Genomic DNA, 17,516 nt, shown 5'->3' with positions numbered 1-17,516 from the left:
TTTAATCTCTCTTGTACCATAATTATGCAAAACAATTTCATCTAATCTTGTCAATACAAATTGATCTTCCTCACTGGTGCAATAATTTTCTGTTTCCACTTAGCTATAGAAGTTCCTCTAACTTTTCTTTTCCAAATTTCAATTGTGTTCATACATAGCTCTGCAACAACAGCTGAATAAAAATGCCATCTAACAAATATCTAGGATAGCCCAACAATGACCCTGGTACCATTTCAAAAGTTTTTGAGTTCCTTGTTTAAATAATAACGCTACACAGTGTTTGTTCCCCCTTTTTAGAATGTATTCTTTATATGTGCAGATGTACTGGAGATGATGGAAAATAAATACAATAATCATAGGGTTGTTTTTTTTAAATTCTGTTCTGTTGTAGGAAAATACAAAACAGATCTTGACTCTAGATGAAGGACATTCTGCCCAGCTTCATGATGCTGTACTGGACAAATCCAGACTGACACTGAATATTATTGATTATTTAGAACATAATTGGGCAGGAGAATACGTCATCAAAAGCAAGCAAACAGACATTGAATTAATCAAATTCAGATCATATATTGATGACGAAGAGGGTGAAATGGATATTGCAATCCTTATGACATACAATGTTGGACACGTGATGCTAGCTTTGTACAGCCCCTATTGGATGATGAATAAAACTGGGCGGATGCTTCAGTACAAAGCTGATGATGTTCACCGTAAGCATCCTTTGAACTATAAAAAGCCACTTCTTTTTTCTTTTGGATCCAAATGCATTTTCCAAAAGAACAAGGTAGGTTGTATATGTCCTTTTGTTTTATCTTACCAGTGCTGATTTGTTGTTTTCTATATTAAACATTAAGTGCAGTAAAATAATATTCCAACATTGTACAATGGTGTTATTGGGGGGGGGAATTTAACCCGGAGGAGCGCGTGGGCTTGAGCGCGGGTGGGGGTTAAATCTGGCAAAAATGCAAGCGTGCCGGGAAGCCGTCTCCAACCTGCCAACTTCCGCATTTCACTCCAGCGCGATAGGCTGCGTGCACACAACCCATCAGGAGAGGCGGGTTGTCAATTGACATGTTAATCGCTCAAGTAGAGCGATAATGACATGGGTTTTGCACTTTAACTTTGGGTCCACAGGTTTCCCGGGCTTCCTTGAACTCGCCAGTGAAAGGAAGGCGCGAACACAGCGGCAATTGAGGGGGCTGAAGCCATGTCAGGGAAATATGCTAATAAATACTTTACTCACAGCTGCTTTCTTACCTGGTTGTGGGAAAGGGTTTGTTCACAGTACTTGTGCTGAGAGGTACTTTACACACTTGGTCTGATCTATCAGGTCAGCATGGGTGCCGCTTACGCTGTGCTAAATTGGACCTCTGATGAGGACCAAGATGACCAGCACCATCAGCAATAGCCTGCAGCTCACAGACCTGTAACTCCACAGGAGAGAGGGCAGCAGCAGAGAGGTGCAGCTCGCAGGAGGCCATACCTGGTACACACGGTCTACAAGCAGAGGATAAGCTTTCTCAACATGTCTGAACACCAGTGTCTCAGGTGGGTCAGGTGGTGGCAGACATTTGCAGCCTGCTGGAACAAGTCCTGCTGCCAACTGGACCTGGTGGCCACACTTTACCAGCGGCTGTCAAAGTGACCACCGCCCTCAACTTTTTTGCCTCTGGATCCTTCCAGGGCTTTGACGGAGACATTTGCAGGATCTCTCAGTCGGTGGCACACAAATGCATCAGACAGGTGACTGATGGCTTCTTTGCCAGGGCCACCAATTATGTCAACTTTGCCTGCGATGATGCCAGTCAGAATGAGCGGGCGCTCGGGTTTGTAGCTCTGATTGGCTTCCCACAGGTGCAGGGCGTCATCGACTACACGCATGTGGCAATTAAGGCACCCCTAGATCACCCAGGAGTGTTCGTCAACCACAAGAGCTTCCACTCCATCAATGTGCAGCTGGTGTGCAATCACAAAAAGATCTTTATGCAGGTGTGCACAAGATTCCCGGGCAGCTGCCTTGATGCTTTCATCCTGTGGCAGTCCAACCTCCCTGATCTCTTCACACCTTGAAGCAGAGTTACTGGCTGGCTGCTCAGAGACAAGGGATGCCCACTTCAAACATGGCTGATGACACCTCTCAGAAACTTGAGGAATGAGGCCCAGGAGCGATACAATGAATGCCATATGACCACCAGATGTGTCATTGAACAAGTCATAGGCATGCAGAAGATGCGCTTCAGGTGCCTGGACAGATCCGGAGGCGCCCTTCAGTACGTCAGGGTCTCCAGAATGGTTATGGTATGCTGCGCTGTGCACAACATTGCACAGCAGCAAGGTCTGGACCTGCAGGAGGAACAAGGCGCAGAACACGGTGGCATAGTGGTTAGCACTGTTGCCTCACAGCGCCAGGGACCCGGGTTCGAATCCGGCCTCGGGCGACTGTCTGTGTGGAGTTTGCACATTCTCCCCGTGTTTGCGTGGGTTTTCTCCGGGTGCTCCGGTTTCCTCCCACAGTCCAAAGATGTGCGGGTTAGGTTGATTGGCTATGATAAATTGACCCTTAGTGTTAGGGGGATTAAATACATGGGGTTACGGGGATAGGGTGGGATATGTGTTGGTGTAGGGGTTACGGGGATCGGGTGGGATATGTGTCGGTGCAGGCTCGATGGGCCAAAATGGCCTCTATCTGCACTGTGGGGTTTCTGTGATTCTGTGGAACACAGAGCCTCTTCAGACAATTCCGAGCAGGAGATATAGGGAGAAGAGGAGGAAGAGGAGCAGTCCTGCACACAACCAACCAAGGCAGGGACAGGGTACTGATTTTGGATGATCAACCATGATCTCATTGAATGGCGGAGCAGGCTCGAGTGGCCGAATGGCCTACTCCTGCTCCTATCTTCTATGTTTTCTATGTTTCACACATCTGAAAAGACTACTTGCCAGCCTGCAACCAAGAAAGAGCAAGATGGAAAAGTGGTGAAAAAGAATATTTACGTGGTTCAAATAGACAACAGGAACATAGCAATCTAACATCATGTAACACACCCATGTGCATATCCTTGTGCAACTACAAATCTTTACACTTCTGTTTCTTAGCACCTCTACATGGTGCAACCCCTATGGCTTCAACACAGACAGTGCTCAAATTCCTGCTCTGACTGCTGAATTGCTTTTGACCGATGTTCTTTGGGTTTTGTAGCCTGTAAGGGCCCCGCCAAAGACTGCTCCTCCTGCACCTGTGCAAGGGCAGACTCTGCCATCGGAATACATGTGGAATGTTGACTGAAGGGGTGGCAATGGGTGAGAAGTGGAAGCGCTTTGAGCTGAGTCCCCACTTCTATGTCCCCTTTTGCCATTCTACCTTTCATGGCCCAGCCGCACTTCCCTGCTAGCAATGTCCAGGAGAACACTTTGCAGCAGATCAGTGGGGTGATGAACGGCCAAGGCTAGGGTATCATTCATCCTATTTAAACTGGCATTCAGTGTGTGCAAGCCATTGTTGAAGGCCTACATGCACTCGTGTGATTGCTGCGTTTGATGCCCCATGCAGTTGGCCGCTCTTTTTCCATGGAAGAAGACGTCATCACAAAGGCCTGCGACATCATGCCACTCATGCTTGACACAGACTCCTCCAATCTGTCTGCAATCATGCAGAGTGCGCTTGGAATGCCTGCTGGTACATCTCACATTCTCTGCTGCTGCTCAAGAAGTATCCTCTTCATTGACGGCCTTCGGGGTACAGCATCTGCGTCCAGCTCAGCAGAGCTCCAACGTGGACTCGCCACTGCTGTCCCTGACTCCAGCATCTGCTCTTGCTCACTTGTGACGTGCGAGTCACCATGTAGAAACCCCAACTATCTCTAAGTTGTCCCACCGAAGTGCGAATCTCTGAGCTGGTGCATGGTTTGAATAGGTCCCGTGACGGTGCACCATCACAGGGAGTGAGCTCCTCTGAGGAGTCGTGGACCACCTTCTGCTGGACATGTGAAGGCCCTGTGGGACATAAAAGACATGAATGAGTACTGTGAAGGTAAGTATGCTTGAAGTTATCATTATGCACATGATATTTCAGTGGCTGTTGACATCAAGTCACCATGACTGAGTGTTGTATTCCATGTGGCTGCCTGATATTTAATTCTGTTACTAGGTAGCTGGCAGGCCCCCATCTCCAACGGCCAGGCATGCTGAGACTCTGCTGATCTCCAGTGCCGCCGCCTCTGCAGTTGTTAATTCAGAGATGGCTGGAGGGCCACCTCCGTTTCTCTGCCTCTCCCTGATGTTAACTGCTCTCTTCTGCGAGGAGGTAAAGAAGAGAGTTATGAGTGAGAGTAATGGCATGTGTTCACACGATGGATGGGGAGAGCATTTGTTGAAAGAGAAGAAAGACTTGCATTTATATAGTGCCTTTCATGACCACCGGATGTCCCAAAGCGCTTTACAGCCAATGAAATACTTTTTGAAGTGTAATCACTGTTGCAATGTAGGGAACGCGGCAACTAATTTGCACACAGCAAACTCCCACGCAGCAAACTCCTACAAACAGCAATGTGATAATGACCAGATAATCTGTTTCTGTTACGTTGATTGAGGGATACATATTGGCCAAGACACCGGGTATAACTCCCTTGCTCTTCTTAGAAATAGTGCCATGGGATCTTTTACGTCCACCTGAGGGCGCAGACGGAGCCTCGGTTTAACGTCTCATCCGAAAGACAGCACCTTCAACAGTGCAGCACTCCCTCAACACTTTACTGGAGTGTCAGCTTAGATTTTTATGCCTCAAGTCTCTGGAGTGGGACTTGAACCCACAACCTTTTGACTCGGAGGCGAGTGTGCCACCCACTGAGCCACAGCTGATACTTGAGGGTAATTATGAGGAATAGGCATGACATTGCAAAAGGATAAGGGTATATGTCAGTGGTGGATGGATAGATGCGGATGTGAGTAAGTGCATAGACAGAGGAATGGCTGCACCTGCAAGCTAAGTTGGTGTGATGTGCTGGAGTAGGCTTAAGAAGGCAGAATGAAGGGGTTAGAGTGATACGCACATTAGGATGTAGGGCAATGTGTCATTGCTCTCATCTTTCCTGCACGGCTCAGGTCATTGATGAGCTTCCCACATTGAATCCAGGAGCATGACAACACGCTCCTGCTGCTGACTTCCTGGGCAACCTCCAACCATGCCTTCTTTGTGTCAGCAGCAGGCTTCTTCATCCTGTTACTTACAGCTCCCAACAGCACATCCAGGGAGGCGTCGCTGAAGCGGGGCACAGCATTTGCCTGTCTCGACTCCATAACGAGATCTGTGGCTCTCAATGACAACTCCAAACTCTTTCAACTTAGATGTTTGGATTGCCCCTTTTAAATGCTGGAGTTGAAATCACTTCATGTGGGGCATCATCACGTCCACTGAAGATTACTGGACAGGAAACCTGGAAGTAAAATGATGATGAGGTGGCTGAGTTAAAAAGCAACTGACGGATGTGCTGCAAATATTTCCGGGTTATTACCTGTTTCCAATCAGCCATTAAACAGCAATTCTTGAATATAAAGTGGAGCAACAAGGGGATGACTAAAAGGCACTGATAAATGTACAGAAATCTCCTTTTTATATATGGCATTTAACATTGTATGAATAAATAGACTTGTATGAATAAATAGACTTCTCTTCAAGTGTTAGAATAGTCATAGAATGGTTACAGCACAGAAGGAGGCCATTCGGCCCATCGAGCCCATGCTGGCTCTCTGCAAGAGCACTTCAGCTAGTCCCACTCCCCGGCACTTTCCCTGTAGCCCTGCAATTTTTTTTCCTTCAGCTGCTTATCCAATTCCCTTTTGAAAGCCACGACTGAGTCTGCCTCCACCACCCTCCCAGACAGTGCATTCCAGATCCTAACCATTCACTGCATAAAAAAAGTTTTTCCTCATGTCGTCTTTGGTTCTTCTGCCAATCACCTTAAATCTATGTCCTCTGGTTCTCGACCCTTCTGCCAATGGGAACAGTTTCTCTCTCTCTCTATTCTGTCTAAACCCCTCGTGATTTTTGAACACCTCTATCAAATCTCCTCTCAACCTTCTCTGCTCTAAGGAGAACAACCCCAGCTTCTCCAGTCTATCCACGTAACTGAAGTCCCTCATCCCTGGAACCATTCTTGTAAATCTTTTCTTGGACATAATACTCCAGTTGAGGCCGGACCAGTGTTTTATAAATATTCATCATAACTTCCTTGTTTTTGTACTCTCTGCCTCTATTTATAAGGCCTAGGATCCCGTATGCTTTTTTAACTTTTTTCAACCTGCTTTGCCACCTTCAATGATTTGTACACAGATACCCCCAGGTTTCTCTGTTCCTGCACCCCCTTTAGAATTGTACCCTTTAGTTTAAATTGCCTCTGCTCATTCTTCCTACCAAAATGTATTACTTCACACTTTTGTGTTAAATTTCATCTGCCACGTGTCCGCCCATTCCACCTCTGTCCTCTTGAAATCTATCACTATCCTCCTCACTGTTCACTATACTTCCAAGTTTTGTGTCATTGCAATTTTGAAATTGTGCCCTGTGCACCCAAGTCCATCATTAATATATATCAAGAAAAGCAGTGGTCCTGGTACCGACCACTGGGGAACACCGCTGTGTACCTTATTCCAGTCCGAAAAACAACTGTTCACCACTACTCTGTTTCCTGTCACTTGGCCAATTTCATATCCATGCTGCCACTGTCCCTTTTATTCCATGGGCTTCACTTTGCTGGCAAACCATATGGCACTTCATCAGACGCCTATTAGAAGTCCATATACACCACATTGCCCTCATCAACCCTCTCTGTTAACTCATCAAAAAACTCAATCAAGTTAGTTAAACACGATTTGCTTTTAACAAATTCATGCTGGCTTCCCTTAATTAATCCACACTTGTCCAAGTGACTGTTTATTGTCCTGGATTATTGTTTCTAAAAGCTTCCTCACCACCGACGTTAAACTGACTGTCCTGTAGTGGCTGCGTTTATCCTTTCCCCCTTTTTTGAACAAGTAGTGTAACATTTGCAATTCTTCAGTCCTCTGGCACCACCCCTGAATCTAAGGATAATTGGAAGATGGCCAGTACCTCTGCAATTTCCACCTTTACTTCCCTCAGCATCCTAGGATGCATCCCATCCGGTCTTGGTGACTTATCTACTTTAAGTACAGCCAGCTTTTCTAGTACCTCTTTATTAATTTTTATCCCATCCAGTATCTCAACTTCCTCCTCTTATGACTTTGGTAGCTGCTTCTTCCTTGGTAAAGACAGATGCAAAGTACTAATTTAGTACCTCAGCCATGCCCTTTGCCTCCATGCCTAAGTCTGCTTTTTGGTCCCTAATCTGCCCCACCCCTACTCTTGCTACCTGTTTACTATTTATATGCCTATAGAAGACTTTTGGATTCCCTTTTTATGTTAGCTGGCAGTCTATTCTCATTCTCATACTCTCTCTTTGTCACTCTTATTTCCTTTTTCACTTCCCCTCTGAACTTTCTAAATTCAGCCAGGTTCTCACTTGTATTCTCAACCTGACATCTGTCATACGCCCTCTTTTTCTGCTTCATGTTACTCACTATCTCTTTCGTCATCCAGGGTGCTCTGGCCTTGGTTGCTCTGCCTTTCCCCCTTATGGGAATGTACCTCGACTCTACCCAAACCATCACCTCTTTAAAGGGCAGCCCATTGTTCGATTCCAGTTTTGCCTGACAATCTTTGATTCCAGTTTACCCAGGCCAGATCCGTTCTCAATCCACTAAAATTGGCCCTCCTCCAATTAAGTATTTTTACTCTAGATTGCTCCTTGACCTTTTCCATAGCTAATCTAAACCTTATGATACTATGATCACTGTTCCCTAAATGTTCCCCTACTGACACTTGCTCCATTTGACCCACCTCATTCCCCAGAACCAGATCCAGCAATACCTTCTTCCTCAAGAAAGTTCTCCTGAACACACTTCAGAAATTCTTCCCTGCACCACCGCCACCACCCCCCCCCCCCCCCCCCACCAAGAACTACCCTTTACTATCCCAGTCTCTATTAAATTCCTGTCACTACTAGAAGTGGGGATAGGGAAATTTATAATATTTTTACCTGTCTTTATACCCATCTGGGAACACCAATTTGCAGCTTTTGTTTTTCCCCTATAAACTTTGCAATGAACTTTGCATCATATTTGCATAATTTCATGTAGGTTTCCTCTCCTTCCATTTGGATTAGATGTTAGAATTTCCTTTAGATTGTTCAATTGATAACGTAGGTGGCAAGCTTTCAAAGTTTCCAAGAGTCATGTTATTGTATAAAACACAAACTTGCATACATAAAACAACTTTTATCTTTTTTTGTATTTTATCCCCTTATGGGAATCATTCTAAGAAAGAAATACTTGCATTTATAAGGCACCCCAGTCCCAAAGTGCATTATGAAGTACTTTTGAAGTGGAGTCACTGTTGTAATGTAGGGAAATGCGGCAGACAATTTGCGCAAAGTTGATGGGCATGATTAATATTAGTACAAAATGTTAATTGAAATACAGTGATAGGAATACAGTGAAGTTGTATCTGTTTTAATAATATATACTTTCAAAACAGGTTCAGCTTAGGATAACTGACAGCCAACTGTCAGATTCATTTTCTCTGGACACTGTGGGTAGTTATGGCTCTGTTAAATGCAAAGGACCAAAAAAGGAGTATCAGGTAAGATAATATATAATGTAAGTATTTCAAATTATGATCGAACAGTTTTATATATTTTTTTTTAATGTCTGAATGAATTATGTTAATCCTATTGCTTAAAAACCATAGTGCCATATCTCTTAGGTCTTCTATGCCTGTTTGTATTTTATTTCACCAGTCAGTTACTCTTTTTAAAAAAATAATCATTCAGCTGTTATATTTCCCCATCATATTTAATGTATTAAATTGAGGCTAAAAGTAGGTTTTTGACCTGCTGGTAATTAAGTACAAATACATGCAATTTGGGAAAAATTATTTGGTTAAGATGCTTAGTTCATGATGCTGTATGTTCACAGATTGGCAGCTAACTTTAACACTGTGTACTTCTTCCGTTATCTTTCACCCCCATTATTCTTAATTTTTATTTAATACAACATTCATATAGTTCTCAAAATATTGTTGGATCTGCTGACACAGGAGTCTAGCAGGAAGGGAATCTCCCTTTAACAGTGAATTAGCATTCTGTTAGCTAATGTGAAATTCACCCACAATTCCAAAAGAACATAATCTGCAGCACTGGCAGCTCAGGCAGTGCAGCTATGTAAAGAGCTGTAGAGATCCCTACAAAGGAGAGGTGTGCAGCAAGTAAAAACTGGCTGTGAGTAAAGAAATGCATTGACTGTATAAGCCTGAGGATTCAGGACTTTCTACAGTGATTTAACAATTACATTATTATCACATAACTGCAATCAAGCCTTCTGTCAGCTTGGAACAGATGTCAAAAGGAATCTATAGTTTATTTATAACTTTTGCCCCAGCTGTAGAAGAACTGTGGAAGTGAGCAGCCCTGACAGATGGAAAATGGAAGCACATGGAAGTAACAGAAAGGCATATAAGGATGTAAACTTGTCAGTCATCAATGACATAGTTCAGTCATGTTTTTTTCCTGCATAATCATGAACAAATTAAACTTTATACAAATGGCTTTTTCTAGGTTGGTGTGAGAATCGACACCTGCAGCTTTAACCTAACAAGAATTGTTACCTTTACACCATTTCACACACTAATCAATCAATCAAAGCACAGAATAGAAGTAACTGAAGAATGTGAGGCAAAGTGGTTAAGGATTGATTCAAATCAGGTAATTTTGGCATCCTTTTTAATCAATGTAGTGACTAGTTCAAGAGGAATCAGATAGTTATCAATTAGGGATGTTAGGATCCTTGGTGGTTGAACTAAGATGGGACAAAAGGCCTTCCTCATCTATAATTATCTTGTGGTGTTGTGACTGAAATTGGACTCTTCAGCGGTGTTCCCGCTAAGATGCGCAGCGGTCTGGACATCCCGTGCAGGCTGCTCACTGGCTTTTAAATGGAAAAACCGTGCATGCGTGGAAATTTGAATAGGCCACACAGTCCGTTAAAGGATCCACGCACCCAAAAGAAAATTTAGAGGGAACATTGCTCTACAGTAAATTATCTTATCTATTCTTGGCTATTTCAACAACCATGTGAAATATCAGCTTTCCTTGCCATTATTTATGTTAGACTAATCTTAATACATATGTTTCCGCCTAATAATCCTGTCATGTTTATGTTTGAGAGGGGACCTTGTACCTTGGTTTACATTTGCTTGCTTTCCAGTTTTCAGTTTGTTTAGTAATAAGAGTTTGAGTAGTGTACATTTTTTAATATAGATTTAATTCTTACTCAATGATTTACCTGCATCAATAGTCAAATTATCTAATGGAAAGAAGTCCCATTGATATAGGGAGAAAAAAGTCATTACAAAGTATGGGGGAGGTGATAAAGTGCATAAGTTAGCTTTGTATCCTGCCTTTAAATATGTCTTAATCCTTTATTCATTTTATGAGATCATTTGCTTTGTTTCAATTAGTGCATCCCATTTTGGCCTGCCAGAGATTCTGAGAAATTAGCAGTTCGAATTGAAGGATGCAGTACACTACCACAAAAGGTTCACTTCAACAAACAAGAAAATTGTCTTTTACTTCATCTAGACAATAAGGTATGGGTGTTTTAGAAATGTTATGAAATATGATCCTTGATACATATGAGTCCCTAGGTGTCTAGCTAAGTGACACGCATGTTATCCATTAAAAAAAACACTTAATTAATTCAAAAGCAAAATACTGCGGATGCTGAAAATCTGAAATAAAAACAAAATGCTGGGAATACTCGTCAGGCAGCATCTGTGGAGAGAGAAACAGAGTTAACGTTTCAGGTCGATGACCTTTTGTCAGAACTGGAAAAAGTTAGAGATGTAACAGATTTTAAGCAAGTGCAGGGGCAGGGGCAAGGAAAGAGAGGAGGAGAGAAAAGAACAAAAGGGAAGTTCTGTGATAGGGTGTGTTGTGTATGTACCTTTAAGGGAATAACTGGTCTCAGACTGCAGTACCGGCAGTGACCACCCCTGTATAAAAGGCCCCAGCAGGCTTCTGTAGTTTCAGTTTCCAGGTTGTCTCCATTCAGTAAAGACTTGTTATAATCAACTTCTGCAGTCCGTGTCTCAATTATACACGGACATAATAGGGTGGAAGGCAGGAGTGATTAAATGACAAAAGGCATGATAGTACAAAGCAAAAGGAGATGGTAATGATACAAGTAAAGAAACAAAAGGTGAGTGTAGAAGAGGTGTAAATGGGAATGGCAAAAATCATCTACAGCTGCCATGTGAAAAAATAGGGGCAGAGGTTATGGTCTGGAATTGTTGACCTCGATGTCGAGTCCGGACACACTCCACAGATGCTGCCTGACCTGCTGAGTATTCCCAGCATTTTCTGTTTTTATTACGACTAATTAATTGTTCTATTGTAGGAATCAACGGATTCCTATCTAAATCACTGAGGTCGAGGCAGTTCAGTAAATTAACCGAATTTAATTAAACTGGTGAACAAAACAAAAACATGCAGGAGCAACAGCAAACAAGTCTACACAGTAACTAGTTCCACGAGGTCTGAACTCAGAACCTCCCACCTCTGACGTCATGACGTCATCACGTTTCCCGCCACTCGGGGCACCACGTGACCAACGTGATGACGTCATCGTGTTGTTTCAGGGTTTTTACAGAAAGCTTGTTTACACTCAGCAAACGGACATAGGTGCTGTAACATTGCTTTAAAGACAGTTATTCATTTGTACAGGAGTTCATTGGTGGTTTTACCACATGCGCCCCCCCAGAAGTGTCTTTAATCATCAAAGTCAATCGCCGAGGAGGTCGGACAATCCTGTCAGAGCGACTCCGATATTCCCGGAGAGGAATGGATGGTGCAGGAGAGGAGCGGGGCCGATGGGCCAGGCGTAGCGGCCGCGGGCGGTCGGCCACGACGCGGCGGTTGCGCTGTTTCGACTGGCTGGCCGAGGTCCAGGTGTGCAGCCTTGAGGCGGTCCACGGAAATGTAGTCGGGCGTCCCGCCGACGTCTACCAGAAAACTCTTGGCGCCCGCCTTCAGTACCCGGAAGGGGCCCGTGTATAGAGGCATGAGGGGACTACGGTGGGCATCGTGCCGTACAAAAACGAATTTAGCCCTCATGAGCGTTGGCGGAACATGTGACGCAGGCAGTCCATGCTGTGAAGTCGGAATGGGCCGGAAAGCGTGCACCGCGGCTCGGTGAGCCTTCAGCTGTTCAGTGGCGGACCACAGACGCGTCGGTGACGGGAGAAACTCGCCGGGGACCCTGAGCGGCTGGCCGTAGACCAATTCGGCGGCCGACGCCTGCAGGTCCTCTTTAGGCGCCGTGCGCAACCCGAGCATTACCCATGGCAACTTATCCATCCACGCGGTCCCTTGGAGGGTGGCCCGCAGCGATGCCTTCAGAGAACGATGGAAGTGTTCGCATAACCCATTGGCCTGTGGGTGGTAAGCCGTGGTGCGATGGAGCTTGGCGCCCAATTCTGAAGCCACGGCGTTCCACAGAGCAGAGGAGAACTGCAGCCCGTAGTCCGATGAAATATCCGACGGCACGCCGAAACGGGCAACCCAGGATGAAGGAAAAGCCCGGGCGACGTCCGCAGAGGTGGTGGACGTCAATGGAATGGCCTCCGGCCATCTGGTGGTACGGTCGACGATTGTCAGCAGATGCGTGAACCCTTGTAACGGTGGTAGTGGGCCCACGAGGTCGTTATGAACATGATCGAATCGCCGCTCCGGTACCTCTCAAATGGCGACAGGAGCTTTAACGTGGCGCTGCACCTTCGCTCTCTGGCACACGACACAGGTGTTGGCCCAGTCGCGCACATCTTTTCGCATTCTCCTCCAGACAAACTTGGATGCTAACAACTTCTGTGACACCCGCACACCCGGGTGGGCGAGGTTGTGCATGATATCGAAGACTTTCCTGCGCCAGGATGACAGAACGATCGGGCGTGGGTCTCCCAGGGAGACATCGCAGAGCAAGGATGTGCCGTCTGAGTGGAGAAGTACGTCCACTGGCCGCAGGCCGGACGAATCGCAACGGAAAGCGCGCGTCTCCGGGTCAGCCGCTTGGTCGACCGCCATTAGTGATTAGTCGAGACCCAGTTGGACGGCAGCACGCGAAAGGCAGTCGGCAACCACGTTGTCCTTGCCGGCCACATGACGGATGTCGGTGGTAAACTCGGAGATGAACGTGAGTTGCCGTTGTTGTCGGGCCGACCATGGCTCAGTTGTCTTGGCCATGGCAAACGTCAGGGGCTTGTGATCCACGAAAGCGACGAATTGGCGTCCTTCTAATAAAAAACGAAAGTGGCGGATGGCCAGGAACAACGCCAACAGCTCTCGGTCAAATGTGCTATAGCTACGTTTGTTACGACGTGACTGGCGGCTAAAAAACGCCAGTGGTTGCCATGCCCCGTCGACCCATTGCTCTTGCACGGCGCCGACAGCGTAGTCCGATGCATCTGTCGTGAGCGCGATGGTGGCGCCGGGCAGCGGGTGCGCTAACATCGTCGCATTGGCGAGGGCCTCCTTCGTGTCCCCAAATGCGCGGTCCATGACCGACGACCAGATCACCTGTTCTTTCCCCAGTTTCCCTCGGAGTGCCTCGTAGAGCGGCCGCATGAGCTGGGCGGCCCGGGGGACAAAGCGATGGTAAAAGTTTACCATGCCGAGGATTTCTTGGAGCGCCTTGACGGATTGCGGCCGTGGGAACGCCGCGACGGCTGCCACTTTCGCCCTGAGTGGCAGTGCCCCTTCCGCGGTGATGCGGTGGCCCAGAAAATCGATCTGCCTCAGACCAAATTGGCACTTGTTTGGGTTAACTATAAGGCCGTGCTCCTGGAGACGACGGAAAAGGACACGCAGGTGACGTAGGTGTTCTTCCTTTGACGTGCTGGCGATGAGGATGTCATTGAGGTATACGAAAAGGAATTTGAGGTCCCGGAGCACCGAATCCATGAGGCGTTGGAACGCCTGCGCCGCATTTTTAAGCCCGAAAGGCATCCGTAAAAATTCAAAGAGGCCAAATGGGGTAATGACCGCCGTTTTCTGGACGTCCTGAGGGTGGACGGGCACCTGGTGGTATCCGCGGACGAGGTCGATCTTGGAGAACCACGACGTGCCGGCCAAATGGGCGGAAAAATCTTGAATATACGGTATCGGGTACCGGTCTGGAGTTGTGACCTCGTTGAGGCGCCGATAATCACCACAGGGCCGCCACCCGCTGCCGGGCTTTGGCACGATGTGTAGCAGGGACGACCAGGGACTGTCAGATCGGCGAACGATGCCCAACTGCTCCATAGTGACGAATTCCGCCTTCGCGGCCTCGAGTTTACTGGCCTCTAATCGCCGAGCCCGGGCGTAAACCGGGGGGCCGGTTGTCGCGATGTGGTGTTCAACACCGTGTTTGGCGGTCGTCGCAGAGAAAGTGGGTCGAGCGAGCTCCGGAAATTCCTTGAGCAGGCGGGCGAACTCGTCGGGCGGCGACTCGGTGCGGGCAACCGCGTGGGTCGCGCCGAGGCCCCGAAAACCGGGGATGGGGGCTCGTGAGGCGGCATGGATCAGGCGGCGATTACGTACGTCGACCAGTAGGTCATGCGTGCAGAAAAAATCGGCACCGAGGATTGCCAGTGGTATCGTGGTGGTGATAAACTCCCAGTGGAAGAATTGGCCGCCAAGACACAATCGGATACGCCACTTCCCGTACGTACGGATGGCGCTGCCATTGGCGGCCTGTAGTGGAGGACCGCGCTGCCCAGATCGGACGTCGAGACATCCAAAAACCCAGATCGGACATCCAAAAACTTCCTCTTCACATTCTCTCCCCATTCTCCTGCACTTGCTGCCCCTTACTATTTTTGTCTGTCCCCAATCCCCTCCTACCTTGCTTCTGTTTCTTGCTGTCATTTCCCCTATCTCTCCTCCCCTCATAGGAATGTAGGAACAGGCGTAGGCCATTCAGCCCCTTGAGTCTGTTCTACCATTGTATTAGATTATGGGTGATTTTAAGCTCAACTCCATTTAACTGCATTTTGATCGACATCCCTTTTATATCCTTACCTAATAAAAATTTGTCGATCTCATTTTTTTTAATTTCAATTATTCCAACATTCACAGCCTTTTGGGGCGGGGGGGGGGGGGGGGAAGAGTTCCAAATTTCCACTACACTTTGTGTGAAAATGTACTTCCTGATTTCACTCCTGAATCGCCCAGCTCTAATTTGGACTGCTTTCTTGTTCTTTTTTTTTCTCGTTGTTTTAAATGCCGATTACACACACACATAGGGGGAATTTTGCCAGCCCTGAGGAGGCGGGCAAGGAGGCAGGACTGCCGGGAAAATGGCAGGATCTGGGGGCGGGTACCCATCCCGCCCCCAACCGGCCTCCGTGCCATCTTCTCAGGAGGCGGGTACCCGACCCGCGCTGGGAGCCGCCTCCCCAAGGTGAGAAGGGGATTAGTGCCAACAGGAAGTTTTTTTGGAGAATCCCTATTTTCAGCCCTGAAGTGTGGGCTTTCCAACAGCTCTGAACCACGCCAGGGGGTCGGAGGGGCTGAGATGTCTGGTGCGCAGGTGAGTGATGAGTGTAATTGTGGAGAGGTAAGTGTGTGTGTAAAGTGTTTCAATAAGTTTTACTGACATTTACTTCCTCCAGGCTTCATCCCTTCAGGTCTCGGAAGTCCCTCATCTCACTGGCACAGAAAGCAGAATGGCCGCTGAACTGTCAAAAGCTGCAGCCTTCTGCTTTCTGCTCAGGAGAGATCCCTAACTGAGCCTGAGTGGAAGGGCTCAACTTAGAGGACAGATTGTCAGTGTTTGACAGCTTCACAGAGCTGTCAAATGCTGACATTTCATCTGTCAAAAGCTCTTAAGCTAGGCGGGCTTAACAAGGTAAATCAAGGGAAAATAGCGTGGGTTGTCCACAAGTCGATGAAGACGGGACTAAATCCCGACAAGTGGGAGTCCCGCCTCCAAAAGCTCCCCATTGAGAAAATCCAGCCCATAGTTGTAGGCCTGTTTACACAATTTACAACACGTCATGTGCTGATCCCACAGACTACCCAGAAAGAACATTTGAGGTACTCGGGTAATGTTCTGGATTACCCCCACCAGAGGAAATAGTTTTTTTGTATCTACCCGATCAAATCAGTTTATCACTTTAAACACCTTGATTAGATCACCCCTCAACCATCAAACTCAAGGGTATACAAGCCAAGTTTATGCAATCTGTCCTCCTAATTTAACCCTTCAAGCCCCAGAATAATTTTGGTGAATCTGTGCTGTACCCCTTTCAAAGCCAATCGACCTGATTTTGCGGTAGTAATGACGCTCATTACCCCTCTGAAACTGACCGAAACTTCAGGATTTAGCGCATGGGCAGCTAAATGTAGAAATCCTGAAGCTGCCGTCAGTCATTCCCTGCTCCGCCACAGGCTGCGCTGTGGAACTCCTCAGAGCCGGCAATCTGTGGAATCAGTTGAACTGACGAAAACTTAAGCTTTTCTGCTGTAATATTGCTCGTAAACACTTCATAAAAAGTTGAGCCTTGTTGGAATAGGTGTAACTGGGGTTTTAACGGCGTATCGACTGCTGAACAACCGTTCTGGCCCTTGTATTTGTGGAATGTCAAGTTTCTCCATTATGATTTTTTAAAGTTTGTTTATGATATTTTAGCTTTTACCTTAACCCCATGTGTATGTCCCAATCTTTATTTCACTCCCTGTAAAATTTTTAAAAAGTGAATTGAATCAGTGCTTTTTATTCCTGGTTTGCTGTCTCTGAGAATTCTTCAATGTGATTGACTGCTTAGACAGCTTGTTGACATCACTGCTGCTCTATGCTAGGGATCCCCTTTTGACAGCACTACAATCAATTTAACGTCGAGAAACCTCAGGTTTTCGCCACAGAGAGCGCAATATCTTTGTGGGTAGCTTTCTTCGAGGTCAGCTGCAATTGCCGTCGCTTCACCGCTGACCGCAAATTCCAGACCAATGTATCCTTCCTGAGGTGCAGTGCCCAAAACTGAACATAGTACTCCAGATGGGACCTGATCAAGACTGTCAGCTGAAGCATAATTTCCTCTCCTTTGGATTCTAGTCTCCTTGAGAGAAAGGGCAACATTCCATTAGCATTTTGAATAATTTTTGTACCTGTGCTCCAGCTTTTAGTGATTTGTGTACATGGACCTCCAGTTTCTAGTCTTGTGTCATAAACAAAATTTGAGACAAGCCTCACACTTCCCAACATTGAGCTTTATCTGCCATAGTTTTGCCCAGTCACTTAATGTGTCTATGTCCCTTGGTAACTTCCTGCTCCCATCTACAGAACTTGCTGTGCATCCTAACTTAGTGTCATCTGAAAACTTAGATATGCAACTCTCTATTCCTTCA

At 46.5% G+C, this 17,516-nt stretch overlaps 1 protein-coding gene across 6 annotated transcripts in view; it reads left to right on the top strand.

Moving 5' to 3' along the window:
* vps13a (vacuolar protein sorting 13 homolog A) overlaps positions 1-17,516 on the top strand; it is a 631,135-nt gene that overhangs the window by 453,443 nt on the left and 160,176 nt on the right. For all 6 annotated transcript variants that reach the window (XM_085985825.1, XM_085985842.1, XM_085985834.1 and 3 more), the window contains 4 exons: positions 392-787; positions 8,612-8,716; positions 9,690-9,836; positions 10,592-10,720. In XM_085985825.1, coding sequence (XP_085841951.1) covers positions 392-787; positions 8,612-8,716; positions 9,690-9,836; positions 10,592-10,720 — 777 coding nt within the window. The remainder of the gene's footprint in view (positions 1-391; positions 788-8,611; positions 8,717-9,689; positions 9,837-10,591; positions 10,721-17,516) is intronic.

Source organism: Somniosus microcephalus, chromosome 1 (assembly GCF_052327205.1).
Source record: "Somniosus microcephalus isolate GS21.2 chromosome 1, FLI_Smic_1.0, whole genome shotgun sequence".
Lineage (NCBI taxonomy): Eukaryota > Metazoa > Chordata > Chondrichthyes > Squaliformes > Somniosidae > Somniosus > Somniosus microcephalus.
This window is presented reverse-complemented; position numbering and strand designations above follow the sequence as displayed.